Source organism: Sus scrofa, chromosome 18, assembly GCF_054392235.1.
Source record: "Sus scrofa isolate SSC_HxYL_T2T_F1_AM1 chromosome 18, Sscrofa_HxYL_maternal_Yorkshire_Landrace_v2.0, whole genome shotgun sequence".
Lineage (NCBI taxonomy): Eukaryota > Metazoa > Chordata > Mammalia > Artiodactyla > Suidae > Sus > Sus scrofa.
The window spans coordinates 64,266,788-64,285,993 of NC_139400.1; the positions used below are offsets into that span (position 1 = coordinate 64,266,788).

General features: G+C 46.7%; 1 protein-coding gene across 5 annotated transcripts in view; it reads left to right on the top strand.

Annotated features, from left to right (window-relative positions):
• Positions 1-988: 988 nt before the first annotated feature.
• Positions 989-19,206, top strand: part of VPS41 (VPS41 subunit of HOPS complex) — a 165,015-nt gene continuing 146,797 nt past the window's right edge. For all 5 annotated transcript variants that reach the window (XR_014833344.1, XM_085004958.1, XM_003134906.7 and 2 more), the window contains exons 1-2: positions 989-1,026; positions 12,055-12,093. Coding sequence is in view for 4 of the 5 variants with exons in the window: in XM_085004958.1 (XP_084861084.1) it covers positions 1,006-1,026; positions 12,055-12,093 (60 nt within the window). In the remaining variant the exon portion in view is untranslated. The remainder of the gene's footprint in view (positions 1,027-12,054; positions 12,094-19,206) is intronic.

Consider the following 19,206-nt stretch of genomic DNA (forward strand, 5'->3'; position numbering starts at 1 on the left):
ATATACACACATGCATTCTTTTTCTCACACTGTCCTCCATCACGTTCCATCATAAGTGAGTAGATATAGTTCCCTGTGCTATACAGCAGGATCTCTTGCTTATCCCCGGCAAATGCAATAGTTTGCATCTATTAACCCCAGACTCCCAGCCCATCCCACTCCCCCGCACCCTGGCAACCACAAGTCTTAAACAATAGAGACTTAAAAACATTTCAATGTCCAGAAGCTAGAAAAAGAAGCCAAATTAATGTAGCAGCAACAGTAGGGTCTAAAGAGTTTTGGACTGTAAATTGCCTCTGATTCCCTTTTTAAAAGACTGCTTTAGGAGTTCCCGCTGCGGTGCAACCAGATTGGCCGGGTTTGGGGAGCACTGCATCGCAGGTTGGATCCCTGACCTGGCACAGTGGTTTAAGGATCGGGCTGCAGCTTAGCTCATGACTATGGCTGGAATCGGATCCCTGGCTCTGGAACTCCATATGCTGCAGTGTGGCCAAAAACGGGGGCGAGGGGAGGGGGGAAAGGCAAGAACACTTTTAGACTACGCAGGATCTGGTAATCACAGAGTCTTTGGCATCAGAAAAAAACAAAATTGAAACCCTAGTTCTATCCTTTATTGGCTGTGTTACATCTGGCCAAGGTGTTCTCTTCTATAAATGGGAATAATAGTAGGGATCTCTACTGTTACGGAGGATTAAATAAAATAATTCATATAAAACTGTAAATCCAGGGCCTGATACACAGTAAATATAATAAAAACTCTAGTAACCATGTAACAATATGACCCACCAAAAAATAAATCGTAGCACTAACAGTGGTTATGTCTGTATTCTCCATAGTACAACTGCGCCGAGCTTGGAGAATTGGCAGCCAAAATGAGGCACAATAGATTCATCAGCAAAACACCTTCCGGCTCAGATGCTGCTAAAACTACATTTCCCAGCAGGCGTCGGACCCCGGGCCCTGTTACTCACTTCCGGGTGTGTCACGTGACTCCCTGGCTGCGCCATGGCGGAAGCAGAGGAGCGGGTGAGGGCTACAACTGTTAGGCAGGGGAAGGAGGGAAGAGGGTGAGCGGTCGGGGGCTCGGAGTGGAGCGTGCGGAGGCGCGGGGCTGTGGCGGGGCTGTGGCGGGGCGGGGCAGACCCTCGCCGGGCTGGGCGGCGGCAGAGTCCGTTTTGGGGGAGCCTAGAGGCGGGCGGGATGCCGGCTCTTGGACGGCTTGCGGGGACACCGCCCGGACACACCCCCGGCTTTCTCAGGGCGGCCTTTCCTTTGGTGCCACCCTCGTGGCCTCAGCCTAGTGAAATTTGGGCTCGAGGGCAGCCGGGGATCTCCTAGGGGCTGACTGCCCTTGGGAGGCGTCACAACTGATTTGAGTTTTGAGGTCAGGTGATTGCAATTTAAGTTCCTTTCCACTGGAAGTAGGACAGGGCTGATTTGCTGAAGGGCTGGGAGAGAGTAGACGCAATGAGCTTTGTTTCGAATCTATTTCATTTAGTTACAATCGAAGTGAGTGTTAAGTGCGTCAGTCACCTCGGGAGCAAAAATGTCTTAGGCTCCAGTGCTGGTTATTTTTCTTAACATGTGACTTTGGGCTAGTTATTTGACGTATATATGAGATGGAGATAATAATATCACTGTCCTCGAAGGGTGGTTTAAGATGGAATGAGTAACACAAAGCTAAAGTGCTTAGGGAAAGTTGGACTCAGTAAAAGTTATTTGGGATTATTTGTTGCTGGCAGGACATCAGATGGCAGCGTTTAGTGGACACTTGGCATTGTGGAACTGGAGTTTAGGGAAAAGTCAGCAATGGCAATAGAGTTATTTTCATATGGGATGTAGTGGTAGCCAGACCAGATGGAATGAGAAAAGAACATCAAGAAGCCAAAAAAAAAAAAAAAAAGCAGACAAAGGCCCGAATTTGGAGAAGTGCATTAAATTTCTATTTCCAGTGTTACTTTAGCTTGACACTGTTTTTCTTGCAAATTAGCAGAGCTGTCAGTTTCCATAATTGCTTCTAAAAAGTGACTTGGGCTGTTTAGTATCATAGTAAGAGAAGTTAATTCAGTTTAATAAGGTAATTTGTACCATTTGCAGCATACTTCACTTCATGATGAAGATTGGCCCTGTGTGCATTTTGTATATGCCAATAAAGAAGAAAACTGCCTAGGTAGAAATTAGGTTTGGGCAGTCATTATGGTAACAGGAGAGTCTGTTCTCTTTTCCATTTCAAGTGGTTCAAAGGGACATGCTCATTAAGCATGTGTAGTTTCATGACTCACAGGGGTTGGATGATAGTGGTGATACTGGTTTTCACACTGTTTCAGCTTCCATGTTGAAATTATGTTTTTGGTGGTTTGATTTACAAGCAAAAAAAGAACCTACGTTCTTAGCTATAGCATAGAATGGAGAGAATTGTTCTAAGTATTTATGACTGTTTTGTGCAGAAGAAGAGTCCAGCAAAGGTGTCCAATGTAAAAAGACAGTGATAGGAGTTTCTGTCATGGCTCGGCAGGTTGCAAACTTGACTGGTATCCATGAAGATACAGGTTCAGTCTCTGGCTTCGATCAGTGGGTTAAGGATCCGGCATTGCCATGAGCTGTGGCCTGAGTCAAAGGTGGGGCTTGGATCTGCCGTTGCTATGGCTGTGGCATAGGCTGGCAGCTGCAGCTTCAGTTGGACCCCTATCCTGGGAACTTCCATATGCTGCAAGTGAGGCCCTAAAAAGCCAAAAAAAAAAAAAAAAAGGTGATATAATGAGCATGCTTTGCATTTTTTTCAGCACATTCCAATTTATTTATTTGTTTTTTATAATTATTTTTTATTTTTCTGTTTTTGCTTTTTAGGGCCTCACCCTCAGCATATGGAGAGTCCCTGGCCAGGGGTCAAATCAGAGCTACAGCTGCCGGCCTACACCACAGCCACAGCAACATCAGGTCCAACCCATTCTGCAACCTATATACCACAGCTCTTGGCAACGCCAGATCCTTAACCCACTGAGCAGGCCAGGGATTGAACCGCAACCTCATGGTTCCTGTTCAGATTCGTTTCCACTGAGCCACAACGGGAATTCCACATTCCAGTTGAAAGGACCCTTTCAAATTGCATTTGGTTCTCACAAAAGAATTCTATTGGCAGATTTTATTCTGATACATTAATCAGATCAAGTACCTCCTATGTGCCAAACCTTCCAGTGGCTTCTTGTTTCACTCTGCAAAAAGCCAGAGTCCTTGGAATAAATAGTCTAGCTGCCCTACAGCATCTTGTCACGGTTGCTCCCTGGATCTGGTCTCAGACCTCATTTTCCACTGTTCTTTCCCCCTTAATCACTCTGCATCAGCTGTCTTGGCTTTCTTGTCTCCAACAAGCTAGGTGTGTCCCTACCTCAGGACCTTTGCTCATGCTGCTCCCTTTTTTGAACCCCAGTTATGAACAGGGCTTTCCCCTTCCCTTCGTTCAAGTATTATCTCTTTTTTTTTTTTTTTTTTTTCTTTTCATTTTTGGCTGCTCAGAGGCATGTGGAGCTCCCCCTAGGCCAGGGATCAGATCTGAGCCACAGCTTTGGCAGCACAGATCCTTCACCCACTGTGCCAGCCTGGGATCAAACCCTAGTCCCAGCGCTCCCGAGGGGCCACCCGTCCTGTTCCACCACAGCAGGTGCTCCCAAGTGTTATCTTTTTGATTGAGACCTTCCCTGCCCATATTTGAAACTTCTTCTCTGCATTATTTTCTCCTTAGCATTCATCACCGTCTGACATATTGTGTTCTTACATTTCTTTTTTTCCCGTCTATATTCTGTATATTCTCTCTGAAAGAAAATAAACTCCACGATGGAAAGGATTTGCTCGCTGCTGTATGCCTGACACCTAGAATAGTGCTGGGCTTTCAATACGTGTTAAATAATTAAATTTTACAGATAAGTAAATTGAAATTCAGGCAACTTAAGCAACTTACCCAGGCTTATGTCTGTAATAAATCTCCAGTCTTCTGTTTCCAAAGCTTACAGTTTTTCATTGGACCACCCTGGCTTTTAAAAAATACATAAGAACTGGAGCTCCCACTGTGGCACCTTGGGATCGGCAGCATTTTGGGATTGCTGAGACATGGGTTTGATCCCAGGCCCAGCACGGTGGATCAGGATCCGGCATTGCCTCGGATGTGGCTTAGTTTGAGGCTGTGGTTTTGATCTGATCCCTGGCCTGGGAGCTCCATATGCTCTGGGGTGGCCAAAAAAAAACCAACCTTAAGAACCTAATTTTTTCCGCTTTGGCTGAACCCAGGGCCTGTGGAAGTTCCCGGGCCAGGGATCAAATATGAGCCACAATGGTGACCTACACCACAGCCGTGACAAACGGTAGGTGCTCTGAGAGGCATTTGTCCCCTCTGGTGTCAGTGTCATTCTCAAAAAGACCAGTAGTCTTTTTTCAACAGCAGAAAGAAGCTAACATTCACAAATTGTTGTTCTGTTTAATTTTTTCTAAGAAAGCTGCTAAATAATTGTGCCTGTATTATCAGGCCTTGATAGATTAAAAATGGTTGGACTTGGGGTTCCTGTCGTGGCGCAGTGGTTAACGGATCCGACTAGGAACCATGAGGTTGCGGGTTCGGTCCCTGGCCTTGCTCAGTGGGTTAAGGATCCGGTGTTGCCGTGAGCTGTGGTGTAGGTCACAGATGCGGCTCAGATCCCACGTTGCTGTGTCTCTGGCTTAGGCTGGTGGCTACAGCTCTGATTCGACCCCTAGCCTGGGAACCTCCATATGCTGTGGGAAGCATCCATAGAAAAGACAAAAAAAAAGGCTGAACTTTTCCCACTCTGCTTGACGTTATTTTGCGTTTCACATAGGAAGCCACTAAATTCTGACCAAGATAATAGGCCTTCGTTATATACTTTTTTGAAGGCACAAAAGTGATGTTAAATAAATTTGTGACTTGTTCTATCCTACTGCTTTGAACCTTTTAGACAATTTTGACATAAACCAACCCCACCCCCACCCCCGCCCCTGGTGCTTTAAGAACCAAGATGTTTATTAAAATTAAACACGGTGAGCAAGTTAGAGCAAAGGAAGCTTTTTCCCTTAGCACCGTTACTGACCAGGGTTCTTGGACGCCTTAGTCAATAGCAATTGGCAAGAGGCGGGGTGAGAAATTTGGGCGAGTCTTACTGGGATTTACTGTGGTCAAGAGGGAGGGAAAACAAGCAGTCAGTTCCCTTGCCCGCTCCCTAAGTAGGGGGTGAGCGGTCTCTTAAGTGGGGTGAGGGTAAGGCTGGGTCTAGGGTTGGGTGGGAGTGGTGGCTTGGGTGGTTTCCCCCCCCCCAACGCGGTGCTGTGTGCAGGGATCATGCCGCCCACCCTGTTTGCTCCTGACACTGCGGAAGTAGCATGGGGGTTTTTGGTCTTTCTGTATCTTGTTCATCATTTCCCCCATCGGTGCCGAAATGGAGTGAATTTTAGTCCCTTACAGTGTCTTTGAATTCTGTTGCTCGAGACGCTTGTGCAGGTATCGGCACTGCGGCAGAAGTTCCAGGTCGCAGCCTGCTCACCTGTACTGAGCCTGTAGCGCCCAGCCCTCCACGCTGAGCAGGACGGAAAGAAAGCTCCTCACTTTGCTGAGCGCTGCGCTTTGGGCGGCTGCTCTTTTCTTCCCCCTTCAGTGTGGGAAGACACAGGTGGTGAGAGCTGTACGGAGTTAACATGGCACAGGTCACAGACTCAGACTCACAGTCACTTTCTGGAGTTCCCACTGTAGCACAGCGAGAGCAGCGGTGTCTGCAGAGCCAGGACACAGCTTCCATCCCTGGCCTGGGAACCGCATGTGCCACATGCCAGCTAGAAAAACAACAACACAGGAGTTCCTGTCGTGGCGCAGTGGTTAACGAATCTGACTAGGAACCATGAGGTTGCGGGTTTGATCCCTGCCCTTGCTCAGTGGGTTAAGGATCCGGCGTTGCCGTGAGCTGTGGTGTAGGTTGCAGACTTGGCTTGGATCCTGTGTTACTGTGGCTCTGGCGTAGGCCAGTGGCTACAGCTCCAATTGAATCCATATGCCGCGGACGACAAAAAAAAAAAAAAGCAACAACACAGAACAACACAAAAACGTCACTCTTTGGATATGAATGCACATTTTTAAAAAGGCATTGGGAAATCCGTGTTTGTGCTGAGTGTGGTTAAGGCATTGAGTAAAAATCAGTACATGTATATTGGAGTTCACAGAAAGAACTAGGACCCTGCACTGTGCCTGGAGACCATCTAGCCAGCTATTTTACCCAGTTCCAAAAAGACGTATTGCTGCGTTTCATAATCACAGATGCCCAGCACCATCTGTCCACACCTCGCTCATGAGCAACACGAGGCCTGAAGTCTGGTTCCTGCGTCTGACTTATCCCACCTGCAGATTGCTGAGGCCTCCAGTTTACTCGTGTCTGTTTTCCTCACACGGCCAGTGCTTTGTGGGTACCAGGTGCTTAACAATATGTTTCAGTGGATTTTTTAGGGGGAGAATAGCCTTCTGGATTGAAAATGTCAAATCGTCAAGATGCGGTAGAATTTGTGTCGTTATTTTAACTTGAAACGTTTGAATATTATTAAGTCTGGTGAATGGTAGGTTACATTTCCTATGTTCCTTACTCTGCCAGCTCCCTGGGTACCCTTTCATCTTTCCTGCCAACCAGCAGGGGACCTGGTCCCTGGAACGGTTTGGTCACTCAGGCCATCTATTCCTTGACCAGAGAGGAGAATTTCTACTTGGAATTTTGAAATTAGGGACATTCTCTCTGGATTGTAGAGCACGGAAGGATTAGCCAGTGGGACGTTCATAAGCATGTATATACCCCACTGCGATTGTGCCCCGGGTATAAAATAAAAATCGACACATCCTTAAGTGCTGCAGTTTTCTTTCCTGTAGATTGGGGATTTTACCCGCCAGGACTCTTGTGAGTGTGAAATGAGCGTGTTAAGTGCTAGGTTGCAGTGGTCGGCTTGTAAATAGAACTGTGATTTATCATCCAAACTTGGGCGTGGCTTGGGGTGCACAGTTCTCTTTTCATGTAGCTTGGCCTGGACAGAGCTTCTGAAAGCAACTTTACTGATAAACGCAAGGGAGAACAAACTCCCGAGGAGAAGTTGCAAAAGCAGAGGATCAGAGAAATTTTTAGAGGGCCCACTGTTTACAGTCGTAAAACGAAAATGGCACAAGTTAGCTCAAGGGATGTGCTTATGACCTTGTGAGTTTCTCCTCTCCTCCTGCTCTTTGGGTGGCTGGAGGCCAGTGACACTAGCTGATGAGAGTTCGCCTCCCCGGTGCCCCCAGTTACCACCTTGGAGAGGGCGCGCCCATCACATCAGGGCTTCTGTGTTTTATGAGGTTCTCCACTCGTGATGGCTCAGTCACAGTCACCTTTGTTCTTTCAGAAGCTTGGTCCTTCGTGGAGTTTCTTTTCTTTCCATTTTCTTTTCTTTTTCCTTACTTTCTTTTTTTTTTTTTAGAATTCTTGTGATTCTGGTCTCTTATTTATGCCCACTGAATTAGAATCTGAGATGGAGTGGCTACTCAGTGAAGTAAGTCAGAGTGAGAAAGACATTGTAGGCTGTCACTCATCGTGGGATCTAAAAGTACGACACAGATAAACACATCCACGAAACAGAAACAGGCTCCCAGACAGAATAGACTGGCGGTTGCGGGGGGGGGGGGGGGTTGGAGGGGGCGTCTGGGATTAGCAGGTGTAAACAGGCATATGTAGACTGGATAAACAACAGAGTCCCCTGTACAGCACAGGGAACTGTATTCAGTATCCTGTGATAAACCGTAATAGAAAGAAAAAAAAAAGCTGGCGATGGAGTGGTTTAGCAAAGTATCAGCCAGCTCCCCAAACCCAGTTTAGATGACTCTGCGGCACAGTCACATTGGGCCCTGGGGCACTAGGGCACCAAGCTGGGGCTGACCTCGCGGCTTGTCATCATTTGCAGATCAAAGCTAGTGCTGTGGTTGAGCCTGGTGTGTGGAACAGGGCTGAGAACCTGAGTCTCGGGCTCCTGCCAGCTCCTCGGGTACCTGTCATCTTTCCTCCTCAGCCAGCCCAGTCTTCGGGGACCCAGAAGCGTTTTGAAATGGAGGCTCTGTGCCCAGGACGTCAGCTCCATCTCACACAAAACACTTCCTCTTTCCCCAGCCTTTGCCTGGGCGCCCCCCCTTGGGCTCAGCGGGGCCACAGTTTGTCGGGAAGGGGGGAGGCGGCCGCAGCGTGCTCTGTTTCCCCTCTGTCCCCAGCCCGGTCTGGGTCCCGGGGGCCTGGTCTCTGCCCTGTTTCCTGCAGCGCTGGGAGCCGGCCTCCCTCAGGCTCCAGCTCCCCCGCCCCGATCTGTTAGTTTCCCTTGACGAGCGGTGTGTCTTCCCTGCAAGGACTTCACCGCCTGGGAGGTCCCGGCTTCTCTTTCTCCTCCCGGGCCCACTGTCCCCTAACCCCTCCTGGCCTCTGAGGCCGGTGGTGCGGAGTCTTCTCCCAGGCCACTGTCGCGGGGCCCTAATGGTGGGACTGGGGCTTGGTGGGGGTTTGTGCAGAGAGTGGGGAGTGGGGGCTAAAATTGCACCGGGGACCAGCTTGGGGTGGGCTTGGATGAGCTTCCTGAGGAATCGGCCGTCTCCTGACTCCCGAGGGTTCTTTAAGGGGCGCGGTGACCAGTCAGAGGTGTGTTTTAGGAAGATGTTCCTGCTGCTTCAGGAGGTCACGTGTCAGGGCACTGAGAGCCTTAGTTAGAGCTGTTTGGAGAGAAGATCAGGTTAAAAGGGACCAGTTTGCAAAAGAAAGATAAAGTCAAACAATTGCTGAGTTTAGCTTTCAGGCTGTTGCCCAGAATTTGCCCAGCTAGTATACATTCGTGTCACTGGGTGCTTTCTAGCCCTTCGTTTTTGCTTCAAGCAGAACAGCAGAATTTTTTTTTTTTTTGGTGGTAAAATATGGTATTTACCATTTTAACCCTTTTTCGGTGTAACGATTCATTGGCATTAAGTACATTCTCGTTGTCACGCAGCCATCACCACCCCCCATCTGCAGCACTTTTCATCATCACAAAGTGGACCTGAAGCCGTGAAAGAGTAACTCGCATCTCGCCCTGCCCCCAGCACCTGCTAACCTCTAGTCACCTTTCTGTCTCAATCAGCGGAATCCTGTAATATTTGTCTTTTTGTGTCTGTTTCTTTATCTTAGGAGCGAGCACCATTTTTATAGCTTAGACTTCAGGGTTTGAGGGTAGATTCTTGCAAAGAGAGTGTGAAGTTAAAGAATGTTTGAAGATCCTTGACTATTTCTGAATCATAACCTTTCTTGAGGTTCAGCCTTGCTTCTGGGACCCCTCCCTGGGGACATGGCTTCCGTTTTCCTGTTGCCGCTGTCTCCGGAGTGCTAAGCAGGGGACTCGATGAATGAAGGGTGCTGAGAAGCAACAGACCAGCCAATTCCCGGAGGCACTCAGGCATTGCTGTGGCGGCATTGCTGTGCACAGAAGTATACATTCTCTGAGGCCCTGGCTGGATTTGGGGGTTCATCCTGATGCTGAGACGAAGTCTGAGAGGGCCCTGCAATAAATGCTCTCCACCGATACCAGCAGCCGCAGGAGGCTACTCTGAGAGCCTGATTTTCCTGGAAGACTCAGGTTTCTGAGCTTTGTGTGCCTTGGGGTGTCAGATTCTGCCAGTGTGTGCTTTCTGGTGGGAACCAAAGCGTAATTGGATGTTGAGTTTTCAGATTAAAATCGCTAGCTGGGGACTTAGGTTATTGTTTTAACAAAGCATGTAAGTGGGATGTTTGCCCTTCTATGCCACGAGCATATTTGAATGGATTCCAAACTAGGAAAAAAATTTTCCTTCGGTTTAATGTAATTTTTGGAAAACTGCCCGTTTAGAGTTCTAGAGGTGGGAAATAGGAGTCTGGCTGTGACTTTGGGGGCACATTTGTCAAAGCCTAGATTTGCTAATGCTAATACCTTAATATGTAGGAACTGTCAGGGATGTTGCAAGTCATTTAGGTTCAACCTCTAAGCCCCAGAGGTTGTTAGGAAATCTCAGAATGCTACGTGTGGAAACATTTAGCATCGTGACCCGTGTGTTATAGCTGTTCAGTGAAGATGTCAGAATCGTGACTGTTAATAGTAAGCGGACCATATCCGGGTCCAAACAGAGTGATCTGGAGGGTGAGTGGACTAAACCAGCGACGGGGAAGGTTGGCACCGGGGGGAAACCACGTAGGAGGCTCGGCAGCGTAACTGCCTGGAGACCTAGCAGGCAGCAGACGCATTGGGTTTTTTATGTGTCCTGTTAGGACTAAGAACTAAAAGTTACTGCAGAGAGATAGTGGCTCCAGATTAGTAAGGACTTTCTGATGCTTCGATTACAGTGACATTAAACAGCCTACACTGGAATGTGGAGGGGCTTCCCATGTTCATGATGGCTAATGATATGACTACAGTCTAATTTTTTTTTCTTTTTTACGGCCACCTCTTTGGCATATGGAAGTTTCCCGGACTAGGGGTTGTATTGGATCTGCAGCTTCAGGCCTACACCACAGCAACACTGGATCCAAGCCACATCTGCAACCTCTCCTTCAGCTTATAGAAATACTGTATCCGTAACCCACTGAGCAAGGCCAGGGGTCGAACCCGCATCCTCACAACAGGAACTCCTAGCATCCAATTCTTAATTACAAGTAACATTCATTCCCATTTTACGGGTGAACTTTGAGAGCAGGGACCTGACAGCCTCTTCCTGATTTTCGATGAAGGGAATTCAAGTATTTTCAAACACTCATTTGTGTTTCTCCTGCAGTCCTGTTTGCATTGAGTAATACATGCATCCAACTTTCTTTAAAATGTTCAATTTTTTTTTTTTTTGCTCTTGAAAAAGTACTAGTTGTATCCAAAATGTCCTTGACCAATCTTTTTGATCTTTTTCTTTATCTCATGGATTGTTGTGAAGTGCTTACATTCGGTGTCAGCATAGTAGTTGTAACCTTTTATTGCTGTTGATATCTATAAGCACGTTAAGTAAATCTTCATTTTGCTGACTTCTTTGAGGATACGTGGCATCAGCAGATTCTCTCTTTCTCTGGGCAGGTGAGAGATTAGCAGGATCAAGTTGGTGTTTTTTTTCCCCCTTTTTGCTTTGTTTTCTCCAGGGCAGTAAGATTCATTGTCTAGCAGGAGGGAAACTGTGTTAAATGGCAGAATTTGTCTTCTGGTTAATGGTTTAAAGAGTGGATGTAAATTATACCGCTTGTTTGCGCCGTGCCGGAGAGGTACCACTCTGGGGGGATGCTTTGGTAAAGGCTGTTTAAGCAAGACAGTCGTTTTGACTCAGCCAGATTAATAGCATAATAATTACTAGCACAGGAGCTTTGCGGCATAAAAATGGGCTCATAGATAACCTGAGACGGCCGTTTCCTCTTCCCTTCTGAGGTCACGGAGGCGGCTCTGCCAGACCCACTTCCATCTTTAGGAATAGCCTCCCGTGCACTCCCAGGGTGAGTTCCTGGGGTCGTTTGTTAGCCTGCTGACTAATCGAGGTGCGTCAGCAGGAGCCGTGGATCCAGGTGGCCCCAGAGCTTTGTAGGGTGTGGAGCAGTGGTAGGAGGCCTAGGAAGAGTCGGACTGTGTGGCGTTCTTTAAACTAGAGTTGCAGTTACTTTTAGGATGGATAAGCAGTGAGGTCTTGCTGTACAGCCCAGGGAATTATATGTGGTCTCTTGGGATAGACCATGATGGAAGATAATAGAAGAAAGGGGGTGTGGGTGTGTGTGGGTGGGTGTGTGTGTGTGTCCATACACGCACACACATATATGTACGACTGGGTCACTGCTGTATGGCAGAAATTGGCACAAGATTGTAAATCCACTATGCATTAATTAAATATATGTACGTTTATGTAGAAAACTAGAGTTGCAGACTTGCATCCCGAAAAGGGCCAGTGGGTATTGCTGGTGGGGACATGAGGACTCTTTTTCTCTTGGAAAATGTTTTTCTTCTTTTGTCATGTGTTCTGACCATGTCTCCCTCTATGCTTTGTAGGAAACCGGGTCTCTTGAAGAATCTACAGATGAGTCTGAGGTAAGGTGACGATTCAGAAGTCTGGGGATTTCTAGCTCAGCCGTTAGCTTGAGCTGGCCATGCCTCGGCGAATGCAGTGTGCCCAGGGTGGTGAAGTCAGGGCTATGGGTTTCAAGACTTGGGGAAGAACCTGCTGGTCATCTTTAAAGACATTAAATGAATTAGCTTGAAAAATAAATGAGAAGGAATGAAGGTTTTTCCTCATTTTGAGCAATGTTTTCACCTGAAGCGTGTTGGCGGGGCGGGGGGTGGGGGGGGTGGGGGGTGGGCAGAGTGTCCAAACCAGTCTTGACACTTGAAAAACCTGCTTTTCCAAGTAACCACAGTAGGGTCTGCAATGTTTAATCTTTCTTTCTTCTTTTAATGAACATGGGGTGCTCATCGGTATAATTTCTGAATCTTTGAAATTATAGTTAGAAAAGGAAGTACCTTAAAAATTATTGGGGAGCCAAGTGTATTAAAGATGGTATTTTATGGAGAAAAAAAGTAATATATAAAGGAAGACTCTTTTCCTAGGGCCGCTCCCGAGACATATGGAAATTCCCAGGCTAGGGGTCTAATCAGAGCTGTAGCCACCAGCCTACACCACAGCCACAGCAATGCGGGATCCGAGCCGCGTCTGCGACCTACACCACAGCTCATGGCAATGCGGGATCCTTAACCCACTGAGCAAGGCCAGGGATCGAACCCGCAACCTCAGGGTTCCTAGTCGGATTTGTTAACCATAGTACCACGACAGGAACTCCTAAAGGAAGACTCTTAAAAAAATTTCTTCTCAAGGCTGTGCGTAAAAAATAAGTTTAGGAGTTCCTGTGTGGCTCAGCGAGTTAGGTAGGCAGTGTTGTCGGCTCTGTGGTGCAGGTTTGGTCCTTGGCCTGGGAATGTCCTCAAGCTGAATGCTGCCCAAAAAAAAAAAAAAAGGTTTAAGCATAACACCGATTAATCAGCTTATTAATTTTAGACCTGGACTAACAATAATAATTGTATATTTTTTTCATTTATTTCCTTTGGCTCAAAGGACTATGTAAAGATCAGCTTATGATAACCTACCAGAAGTCTACACCCATGTTACTGTAGCCATCATGAGCTATTAAATTTGGGTTGATATTGCAGATTGTTATCATATGGATTTTCTTTGCTTTTTGGGGGAAAAGTTGGGCTTATACACATGCCTCTAGGAAACATCTTACATGTTATGCCAGCATGCCTGTGTCGTTTGGCTGTAGAGCTGTGGTTCCCAACATGTTCGCACTCCAGTACTGTCTTTGGAGCCCCTGGGAAGGCATTACGGAGTTTGCTTATAGCCAGGATGTAGTAGCTGTTCATCTTTGATAACGTGTTGAGAGCATTTCAGATCGCCATTCTTAGTTTTGGAAAGCTTTTCTTCACTGAGAAGCCCGTGTTAGCCGAATCACTGGTGCAGAGCCCTGCGGTGCTGGAGCCCCGTCCAGGTGTTTCATTTCAGAGGTGAGCATGATGTTGGCAGCCACCTACATCTACCTGTCTTCACCCATCCTTCAGACCCTGAGTGGATCCGGAGGGACGGCAAACAAAAGCCTGCGTAACTCACGCCCCAGCAGTAATTAGTCGCAGGGAGTATTATAAAACTAAGACCTCAGTAGACATTTCTCCCAAGAAGACATGGCTGATAGGCACATGAAAAAATGGTCGGCAGCACTAATTACTAGAGAAATGCAAACAAAACTGCAGTGAGGTACCACCTCACACCAGTCAGAATGGCTGTCATTAATAAGTCTACAAATAACAAATGCCAGAGAGGGTGTGGAGGAAAGGGAACCCTCTGATACTGCTGGTGGGAGTGTAAATTGGTACAACCATTATGGAAAACAGTATGGCATTTCCTCAGAAAACTAAATAGAGAACTACCATATGATAAAGTAATCCCACTCCTGGGCATCTATCCAGACAAAACTTTCATTCAAAAAGATACATGCACCCCTGTGTTCATTGCAGCCCTATTCGTAATAGCCAAGACATGGAAACAACCTCAACATCCATTGACAGATGGGTTAAAAAGATGTGGTACATATATACAATGGAATACCACTCAGCCATCAAAAAGGACAAAATAATGCCATTTGCAACAACATAGGTGCAACTGGAGATTCTCATACTAAGTGAAGTAAGTCAGAAAGAGGGGGAAGAATACCATATGATATCACTTATATGTGGAATCTAAAATATGGGACAGATGATCGTATCTGCAAAACAGAAACGAACTCTTGGACATAGAGAACAGACTTGTAGTGCCAAGGGGGGAGGGGGAAGGAGTGGGACGGACTGGGAGTTTGGGATTAGTCGATGCAGACTATTACATTTAGAATGGATAAGCAGTGAAGTCCTGCTGTATGGCATAGGGCACAAGATCCAGTCACTTGTGATAGAAAATGATAGAGGATAAAATGCAAAAAAAATGTATGTACACACACACACACACACACACACGCACACACAAATGACTGGATCATACTGTACAACAGAAATTGACAGAACATTGTAAATCAAGTATAATTTAAAAATTTTTTAAATAAACTTCAGTAGAAGTGGGGAAATAACTATCCAAAACCAGCAGAGCCGGCTCTGGATTAACTTCGGAACTGAGGGTCAGATGGGGCAAGTGAGGAGACTGCCTCCGGCCCCGGCTCTGGCAGAATACAGAGGGAGGTCACTCCCAGGAGAGGGAGGGCCCCACCCTGAGTGGGGAAGAGTGGAGAAGCCTGAGACTGGTGGAAAAACAAAAAATAGAAGTACCACATGAACCAGCAGTCCTACTCCTGGGCACATATCTGAAGAAAACCGTAATTCGAAAAGATGCATGCACTCCAGCGTTGACTGCATCACTGTTTACAATCGCCGAGATACGGAGGCAACCTAAAGTTCCGTCCACAGGAGAATGGATGAAGATGTGGTACATATATACACAACGGAATATTAGTCAGCCGTAAAAGTGGATTGTTGCAGCAACATGGATGGACCTAGAGATTATCATACTAAGTGAAGAAAGTCAAAGACAAACAACATACGATATCACTTATATGTGGACTCTAAAAAAAGGATGCAAATGACCTTATTTCCAGAGCAGACACAGAGTCAAGTTTATGGTTATGAAAGGGGGCAGGTCGGGGGAGGGATGGACTTGGGGTCTGGGATTCGCATGTGCACACTGTGGTCTGTGGAATGCGTGATTAACGGGGACCTGCTGTACAGCACAGAGAACCCCACCTGGTGGGCTGCAATAACCTGTGTGGGAAAAGAATCTGAAAAAAGTGGATGTGTGTCTCTGTAGAACTGAATTGCTTTGTTGTACAGCAGAGATTATCAGTAACTGTAAACCAACTGTACTTCATTAAAACTAAAAAAAAAAGATTAAGGGGTTTGACATTGCATGAAACAGGAGGGATGACAGTGTGGGAGTGGAGCTGCTTTTGGGGGGCGAATTCCCTGGCAGCATAGGTGGTGAGGGGAAAAGGAAAAAGCAGAGAAATCAGGGCACCCAGAAACAAAACCATCTCATAGAATCAGGAGATTTGCTTCTTTTTCTCGCCTCCAAAAAAGGATGCCATTTCATTACTAATGAAAATGCCCTTCATTTACCAGTCTAACGAAGAACCCTAGTAAACCACCCAAGTACCCACCCTTCCACAGGAGCACCTGATGATGCCATCTGGGAAAATCTAAGACGCATAAAGATGGTTTGAACCAGCAGGTAGTATCCGTACAAATCTATTATAAGAAAGAAGAACCCCGAGCTCCTGTTGTGGCTCAGCGGAAATGAACCCAACTAGTATCCCTGAGGCTGTAGGTTCCATCCCTGGCCTTGCTCGGTGGGTTAATTAAGGTGTGGGCACGCTGAGAGCTGTGGTAATAGTTTGCAGACTCGGCGCTGATCTGGCATTGCTGTGGCTGTGGGGTAGGCCAGCAGCTGTAGCTCTCATTCGACCCCTGGCCTGGGAACGTACATATGCTGCACCTGCAGCCCTGACCCCCCCCAAAAAAAAGAATCAGCAATTTTCGAAGAAAACACCAAGATTGTGGTCCATCCTGTGCTGAGTACCTTAAACAAGTACTTGCACATTTGAAAGACTATCTTAAACCAGAAATATAAAATCCCAGAAGTGAACCAAGAGCTAGGAAGTTAGGGACTAAGAGTTGACCACACTCAAGAAAGAAATGGCAGGAAAAAATACTTCTTACACTGAAGAAACTGAGACCCAGAAAGTAACCTCACCATCTGATGTCGTGGCCGTTTCGTGGGAGAAATGGGTTCAGACTGGAGTCCCCAGACCCTGGGCTCTTTTGGTCACTTTGCCTTCCAGCTCCAGTGCCTCCTGCTGAGGATGGTACCTCCAGTTCATTGTCTGAGCTGTGCTTCATACTTGCTGTACGACCTTGGCATAGCATTTAACCCTTCCATTCTTCAGTCTCCTGCTGTGAAAAACGGGAGTTACTGCTAACCTTGTATGCTCGTCATGAGGATTGGAGAAATTGGTGTTGGCAGAGCATCTTGTTTAGCACCTAAACAAGATGGGAAGCACTCGTGAATATTAGTGATCTTACGCTTATATTTTGGATGTGGTGCTGGTGGCTGATTTTACAGCCTGATGCTTCAACCTGCCGGCCAGAGAGACTTCCCACCGGCTCGAAGAAAGTGGTTACCCTCCCGGATAGTGCTGGTTCTGGTGAGTTTATGGACCAGCAGAGTAGTCAGGCTGATGGTCGTGCCAGTTGTAGGCTTGGCGGTAGCGTGGGCTGGCCTGCAGTCCAGTCTTTGGAGAAGATTTTCTTGGTTTCTCACTCAGGGTGGACCACTATCCAGTTCCAGGATTGATACTGTGAGACACTGTTTGGTTTACAAAGAATCTTTGTTCTTTTCTTTCTTCCTCTGTCTCTTCTTCCCATTGGTTTTGTAGTTAATTAAGCTTTCCCGGGGCAGCTGTTGCCCTTATGTACACATACCTCGTCTTTGTTCAAGTGCTCAGATGCTTCCGTTTTCTGTGAACAGCAGTGCTTAGTGTCTTCAGCCATGTCGTGTAACGGTTTTTCTATCACTTCACAAAGTGCTGCAGTTCCTCTAACCTGAGCTTTTGTATTTTATTAGAAAGCCCATAGTGTTAGGTTATTCTAAAGCTCTTTTAAAGTTTTTAATTAATTTTAAATTGAAAAATCTTTAATTGTGATGAAATACACGTACCTCAAAATGTAGCATCTTCACCACTTGGACGTGTGTGGCTCGGGTGTGAAGGACACTCGGTGGTTAGGCAGCCTGTCTCTGGAACTTGTCCCACGGCCCCACCCACACTTCTGTTTCCTTCTGGCTGTTTTTGATAGCAGCTGTCCTGCTAGGGGTGAGGTGGTCCCCAGGAGGGTTCGGTTTGCGCTTCCCTAACAATGAGCGATGTTAAGCATCTCCTCAGAGGCCCCTTGGCCACTTGTTTATCTGTGAAGGTGTAGATGGACCTACATCTGCTCACGTCCTTTGCCCCTTATCCGGTTCTGTGGGGTTTTTTTGGGTTGTTGTTGCGTTAAGGACTTCTTCCTGTATTCTGGGTGTAGATATAGATATAGTCTATATTTTCCTTCCTATGTATCAGGTGTAGATATGGATATCAGGTAGATACCTGGCTATCTACCCCTTATTAGAGAGCGATACATCTCAACAACCTGTGGTTAGGATGGATGGCTGAATAGATAGCTAGCTAGATAGGATAGAGCTGTAGAGTTATAAGACTTACCCGTATCTATATGTATCTAAATAATATGTATCAAGAATGTTTATTACTATATCTGTGTGTCCCTTTTTAGTTATATGACTTGCAAGTATTTTAATATTTTCTCTCATTCCATAGGTTGCTTTTTCACTGAGTGTACCCTTTGACATATACAAAATTTTAATTTCGATGTAGTCCGTTTTATCCACGTTTACTTTTATTTCCTGTGCTCTTGGTGTCATATTCAAGGAGTCATTGCCAAAGCCAATGTCAGGAAGCTTCCCTGTGGTTTCTTCAAAGTTCTTATTTTAATGTATGTTTGAGAAAAGAATATTGACTGCTTAAAATTGCCCTTATATTTTTCATTAATCTTGAAAACTGCAGCCAAAGGAAATGAATTTGCTGTGTGTCATATAGTTAAAATAATTGGAAGTGGTGTATATGTCAGGATGTTGAACTTTAGGAATTTTACTTTGTTCTTTGCACTTAAAGTAGAAATTTAAAACCAGGTCACAACCAAGATAGTCATGTTCGTTGGTAAGCTGTGTAGTTAGGGGTCTTGTATTCGTGTAATAATTAATTATGGCAAATTTGGAAGATAACTAAGCTTGTCCTCAGGTCTAAGATTTTTTGTTATTAATGTGCAATCCACTGTCTTTTACACTTTGATACGAGCAGCCAGATTCTTTCTTTCTTCCTTTTTTTTCTCTTTTGGCCGCCCCACGGCATATGGGGTTCCTGGGCCGGGGATCAGATCCGGAGCCACAGTCGTGACCCAGGCTGCAGCTGCAGCAACACCGGATCCTTAACCCACTGTGCTGGGCCAGGGATCCAGCATGTGTCCCAGAGCTGCCAAGACACCGCTGAACCCGTTGTGCCACAGGGGGAACTCCCAGACGATTTCTTTGATGGCGTTTCTCTTGTAAAGCCTAACAAGGACGTATGTTATCTTCAAAAGGATTTCCTTCCCGCTTTAAAGCTCTAGGATCTTTGCGGTCCTCGGGGGCGGCTGGCTGCCGTGTGTGTGGGTGGTGGAGTGCTGTGGGAACAGGGGAGTGGGTGGGTAGTTGGGCTTGACTTCATTGGGAGCCCTCAGGAGTTCTGGAGCATGAGTCTGGGCAGAGAGGCCGGGCATGTCTCTGGGAGGGAGGGCGCGTGTGTGCAGAGGCCGAGCCGTGAACGTGGGTGCAGGTTCAGCCGCCTGGGATGTGCTCTGTGTGGTTGCAAGATGCGGGAGGAAGTTGGGAAAATCAGGCTGGACGGGGAAGCTCGGGTGAGGGCGTGAAGCTCCCGCTGTGTCAAACGCGGCAGTTTGGACTTGACCCTGAGGGCGCGGCCAAAGCCTAGATTGTTGGGAGAGGGGAGAGGGGCTGGTGACTGATGA